Consider the following 6,589-nt stretch of genomic DNA (forward strand, 5'->3'; position numbering starts at 1 on the left):
ATTTAATCGGGGTTCAATACAAATATTTTGATCGAACACCGAATAAAAATAATAATTCTAAAACTTACTTTTTGCTAAGACCAAATAAAATGATGTGAGAAAGGGGGTCCTTTATAATATTCGAGAACCCATCCATGGGATTGTAATGTCCAAGCCATCATAACAGTTTTGGGACCCCTTTGAAACAAAGTGCTCTAACGTAACCTTATTATATTCATCATGATTAAAACAAAGCAATTTTTATTTTTATTTTTTAAAAAAAAACGATAGGAAGAATTAAAGAAATAAGGTGGTTGACAAAGTAGTTGTAATTTTATCTTACTCGACATTAAAAAATGTGATAAAATGAATAACATCTATCCACTTTTAATTGAAAGCTTTTTTTACTTGATGTAACTTTAGATTAATTGGTCAATAAATTTTGTATAAAAAATGAACAAACAAAAAGAGCTTTTTCTTGCACTACATTCCACAAAATGCTCTCAAACTTCTATACACTTTTTATTAGAAATAAAAATTTCAACCTTATCCCATTTAGCTATTAATTAGCGATAATTTATAAGAAAAATTAATTAATCAATTAGAAGATCTTTATCATGAATTACTTGATGATTATCGATAAATTTCCTAGCTAATGTCATATATAGTTTTCAGTAATGATATTTTTTTCTCCACAAGTCCACGTACCCTAATCCAAAATATTCTAAAAAAAAAATAGGAAATAGATTAAAGTTTTCTTGTATTGATATTGGATATTTGGAGTGGTTGAGTGATGACCATAAAGTGATTTAAATTTTGGATGCAGATGGGACATTTTATGGAGTTGATTATATGTCTCGTGACACCAAAGGAAGAAAAAGACTAAAGATATTTGAATTAAAGATGAAAGTTGTATTATGTTATTATATTTATATAATAAATAGATATGACTATAGCAATCTTTGCTTTAATTACTATTATACTGCACTCCCATCACTTTTTTTCCCCTTATCCTTTTAGTTTTACCCACAACCAAATATCCTTATGAAATTAATATGGGTTGTGGTGCAGTGGTAAGACTGTCTCACTCTTAATCAGAAGTTTTGAGTTCAAACTCTGAATATGAAAAAAATCTTGTCAGGAAAGCCACTTCCGAATTAATTATATAGTGCATGATCAAATTTAATCGAGGCTCCAATACGGACTTCGGACATAAAAAATCGAAAAAAAGGAATAAGATAACCCTCATGAATCCTGTTGAACTATAACTTCCCTTTTCCCAAAGTTCTTATCTTTATTTAAAAAGCCATACCCCAATAATATTGCTAAAAAAACAACTTCTTACACATCCAAGATCAAGTAAGTTCAAAATCAAGGCCATCATCCTAAATTATGAGATTTGAAAATCTTTTCTTCTTTTAAAAAAAAGATATTAATCATAGAGAAAACGAAATATTCTCCACCTTCTTTTAATTTCGTATTAGTACTCATCTTAGTGAATTGAGTTGTAATTTTTTTTTAAAATGAAATTTGGTGATCTTTTTTTTTTTTTTTTCAGTTAGAAGAGGGAATATGGAAGCTGGAGCAATTATTACTAAGGATATGAAAGTGGAGATTAATTCATCGACGGAACCGGAAAATATATCGCCGACATCGGAAAATGTAACGACGGGAGGATTAGCAAGGCAAGGAAGTATGTCCAAGAACAGTTGTCTTTGCTCTCCGACGACTCATGCAGGTTCCTTTTTAAAAAAAATTAAACTTCAATAAAGTAAGAATCGAAGTACAGTTATATACACTAACAATGTAATAATTTTTTTTAACATTCTCAATGTAATTTTATTTGTGCTAACAAATTACTTTACTATTTATGCTAAAATATCAATCGATCTTACATACTCAGAAGCAAATTCGGAATTTATAAACTATGGATGCTCAATCACTTTTAATCTGAAAATTTCAGACAAAATCATTAGTGTTTACTTAGTATATTTGTATGATTTTTTTTAAAATATAAGTGAAAGAGTTGTGTCCAAAAGTTAGGTTCATCATTGTACGTATTATACAAAGTTAGTGTTGGTAATTTTTTTTAAAAAAAATTGATTAAGCAAATATTTTTTTATACTGTCAGTGTATAATTTAAACTCGTTTTAATGGTGATGCAGGTTCATTCAGATGCAGGCTTCATCGTGCTCCGACGACGACTAATACGAATCTCCAGAGGACTAAAAGTATTGAATCAAATCCTAAGGCTAATCCCAATGCTTATACAACTTGCTAGCAATCGTGCTTAATTCTATAGTTCTATGGAGTACGCACAATAAAAATTGGATTATTACTATAAGTCACTTATGTTAAAATCTTGTATTTTGATGTATGTATTGTAACGTTGCTTCTATTTCTTATTAATTAATTATAATTAAGTTGATCTATGTCCTTTGTGTTTTCACTCATAGAGACTTGCCATGTGTAATGTAGCTTCGAGTTCTTTGAATGAAAGGTGGCTTGGAGTCTGTGGATGTTAAAGGGAAATTTTGGGAAGTTGTAGAAAAGGACACATGCATCGAGATATGTTATTAGTGTTTATTTAAGCGTCTAGAATTTGAAGTCGATTTGGCTTTGCTCTTTAATACAAAGATCTCACATTTGAATTTGGGGCCTAATATCATGTTTTTGGCACGGTTTCGATTTGAGTTGTTAGAGGTAACTTTGTTTTTGGTTCACATTTTGACGCTTAAAAAAGAGTGAATAACGGGTAAATATACTTTAATGGATATGATCAGATGAATAATTTAACTGTAATAGACAATTATGTAAATATCCAATCTTATACTTTATAAAATTGGGATAATTTCATAGATATCCCTTGAGGTTTCGCTCTATAACACTCATTTTCCTTGTGGTTTACGGTATTATGTATACCTCCCGTGTTTTTAATTTTTTTATAACCATTCGAAAAAGTTATTGCTGGCCTCTCCTTTTGTTTAAATCCTTCCTTCTATGGAAGTAGCATTTAAGCTATAGTCTTAGGCTTCCTTAATCACAAATTGCCTATTTACACATCATAGTAATAGTTTAAATAGCTAGCCAATCAGATTTGTATATTTCGCCTTTTTAATAAAATAATTATATAATATCATGTTTAATTATATATAACTAATTATGCGGTAATTAAGGAAAATAATGCCTTAATTAAAGGTCATTTAGTTCAATTAGAATACGTTACCAAATAAGACTTCTCCTTCTTGACGAAATACAAAGTACTCATTGTGTTCATTATATTGAAATTTCTTCAGAATTAGAACATAATTCATTGATTTTTTTGTTGGTTTGTATACAACAATCTACCCATTACAAGTTATATATTTTTCTGACCACATTCAATTATTATATATTTCATATATTTTTTTGGTTAATTTATGTTTAATTTGCAGTGTTATGTTATTGACAACGAATATCCGTTTGAATTGTGTATTATTTATAAGTTTAAAATAGTTTTAAGCGTATTAACATTCTATATGAAGTAGTTAATTTTCTTGAAAATCATTTGTAGATGTATGTAATTGGTATCGAATTTCACATTAAGTTTGTTTGTGCGTGTTTATGTGTCTATGCATATTGCATATTTTATAGTTAGTATATAAGTCATTGTATATTTCAAGTCAACAAATATGTATAATTGAATAATTTTTCGTTGACTTATATCAATTTGTATATGTTACTCCATATTATATTAGATTGTATACAATTCGTCGTATATTTTAAATCAACAAATGTGTATAGTTGAATAATTTTCGTTTACTTATATCAGTTTATCTATGTAACATCTCGCTAATTGAAAGAACTAGAAAGAGTCATTTTTGGAAAGAATGAAAAATCTGGAAAAATTGGTTAAGTTATGTTAAGTTTGAGTTTTGGGTCAACTTCAAACGACCATAACTCCTAGCTCAGGGTGAGTTAGGTGTGTTACCAGATACCGTAGGAAAGATCTTTGATTTATCTTTCCAACGCCACCGAGTTTTCTCAATTTCGAGTTCGTACAAGGAAGATATTCCCATTGGAAGTCGGGTTGTTTAGATAAGGAAAGTCAAAACCGGTTTATTAAGGGGTATTTTGGTCTTTTCCATACTCACTTGATTTAATTCGTTTTTAGTAAATTAATTAGGGTCAAAACTGAATTGGTTCAGTTTACACAATTGAAAATTCACGCTAGGGCTTTAGAGAGAAGAGAAGAGGAAAAATCAAGATTCGTCATCTTTGTAAGGAATTGATTACGGATTTCGTCAAAGATTTGATCCTACAAGGTATGTGAGACTTTCATAACGTTGGGTTTGTTCACCCACGTGCCAAACATGTTTAATTCAGCGTGAATTCGTTCTAAAAAGATTGGAAGTTTGAATGTTCTTGATGGGTGTTCTTGAATTGCTTTTGTTCTTGAATTTGGGTTGAGATTGAGGAGTTCCTTGAGATTAAAGTGTTGATTCCTTGAGTTGTTTAAGTTAGATTTTTGTGTATATGTTTTGGGTATCTAATTTTGAAGAGAATTTGAGAAAAGGGATCGAGTTTAGTTAAATTTAAATCAGAAAACGAGTTGAAAAGTTCATCGGGTTTGCCTGGGGAGGGGCTGGAGCGGCACGCCCCCGTAGCGCCAGGAAGGCTGGGGCGGTGCGCCAGAAATGAGTCCCAGTAACTTAGGGGCTGGCGCGGCGCGCCCGGGTCGTCTGCCCCCACCCGTTTTTCATCGTTTAGCCTTAAGTCCTTCTAAAGTGTACTAACACTTCCTATTGATTCTAACTACTCTAAAAGACTTCTAAACACTTAGAAATCATCCATAAACTTGAATCATAACCTTGAATCCAAAAAATTCAAATTCAAGGAAAGTTAAGAGCCAAGTCTAGAAAGTTCATAGAGTCTTTTCAAGAAGTCTTTTACAAATGTTTTAATCTTCTTTTAAGACTTGAGTTTTGAGTTAAGTAAGAGTAACAAATGAAGTTCATTTCTTCAAAAAGAGTATATGAGAACTAAATATTCTCAAAGAGTAAATGTTTTCATATTTAAACAAGAGAGGAAACACTGATTTTCAAGAGAGCTTTTGAGCTAGTTTTTGACTAATTATCTCAAACCAAATAAAGAGTTTTGTTTTTAAAACATATGAGCTGAGTATATTTTGGGAGTAGTATTGAGCACCGATGTGGGGACGAGTTCATAATAACTCAAGTCTCCATAAACCATGTAGCTATCATGGGTAGAAAAGATCATACTTTTTAGATGACTCATTAGTGCTTTTTAGCATAGACTAGTGGATCCATTTAGTTGAGGCGTTTTATATGACAGCAAAGTATAGGACAGTTCTGGCAGTGTGGGCGAGACGTTGTATCATCACTTAGGCTCATAGTGGTGGTTGTCGGTTAGAGAAACTCCCACAGTATTATATTACTTTATTATATATATGAGTAAAATGGGTTGTTATTGTATCTCTTTAATACATTGAGTTATCACCTATTGTTTTAGATGTTTTGTATAAACTGCACCATTATTGTTGTTTTTACTTTGCATTTGAGTTGAGTTATTCATGAGTTAAGTAAAGCCAAGGTAAGTATTCTTTTCAAATTCCTTTCAAGCTTATGTCTTGTTTAGTATTCCCCACGCATACTCATACATTCAATGTACTGATGGCATTTGGCCTGCATCATTTTATGATGCAGACACAGGTAACCAGGATTAGCATCCAATGCCTCGTTAATCCAGTTGAGCACTCAAAGTCAGCTGGTGAGCCTCTTTGCTTTTCGGAGGACTCCTTTTACATTGCTTTAGTATTTCAGTTGTTAGGATGATGGGGGGTCTTGTCCCGACATCCCTCTTTGTTTTAGAGGCTTCATAGACAAGTAGTCATAGTTCTTTAGTCTTGTATTTAAGATGTTTTGCTATAAGACTTGAGTTGCCATCTATGGCAAGTTTAAATGTTTTATCCTTAAACGTTCTGAGTTTAAATTGATACAGTTATTTTATAAATGCATTTGATCCTTGTAATAATGCTTAAAGTCTTCCGCAGAGAGTCTAGCCAAGCCAAGTGTTCTCTTGGGGACATAAATGGTTCTCGAGTGCCAGTCCCGTCCAGGGTGTAGGCTCAGGGGGTTTAAGTAGACTTTGAGTTTTGAATCTTTTTGCTCTTTACTTATTTTTAATATTCTATTCATGGTGCTCAAGTCCCACGACCCGATCCAACTCATTGTGCTCGAGTCCCACAAGCCGGCCTTAAAACCCCTATTCTGAAATAGACTTCAAATTTTTAGTTCAATTCTATCAAATAATAAAAAAAAAATCACAGATTGAAATGAGCTAGCCAACATACCTAGCCCATATTGATGGTTCTAGTTAGGAGAAATTTCACAAATAACCACTAAAAATAAATAAATTAGGCTATATAGATATAGTTTGCTAATTACAATTTGTAGCTACATGTTAGAGGGAGGAAAAAGACGAGTGAGATTGAGAGATGGAGGTGAGAGGCTAGCAAGAGAGTGGAGAAAGGTGGATTGTATTTGTATATCTGTCAGATAGTTCAATACAAAAACATGCTCAATTTGTGGGGGTTATTTTATCAATTTAT

General features: G+C 31.8%; 1 protein-coding gene across 1 annotated transcript; it reads left to right on the forward strand.

Moving 5' to 3' along the window:
* The first annotated feature begins 925 nt into the window (after positions 1–925).
* On the forward strand, positions 926–2,393 carry LOC125815422 (uncharacterized). Its single transcript, XM_049494892.1, is given in 4 exon segments — positions 926–978; positions 980–1,044; positions 1,538–1,717; positions 2,145–2,393. Coding segments are annotated over 4 exon segments (414 nt in total). The 3' UTR covers positions 2,261–2,393.
* Positions 2,394–6,589: the final 4,196 nt, after the last annotated feature.

The sequence above is a fragment of the Solanum verrucosum genome, unplaced genomic scaffold, assembly GCF_900185275.1.
Source record: "Solanum verrucosum unplaced genomic scaffold, falcon-dt-bn FXZP01000085.1, whole genome shotgun sequence".
Taxonomy (NCBI): Eukaryota; Viridiplantae; Streptophyta; class Magnoliopsida; order Solanales; family Solanaceae; genus Solanum; species Solanum verrucosum.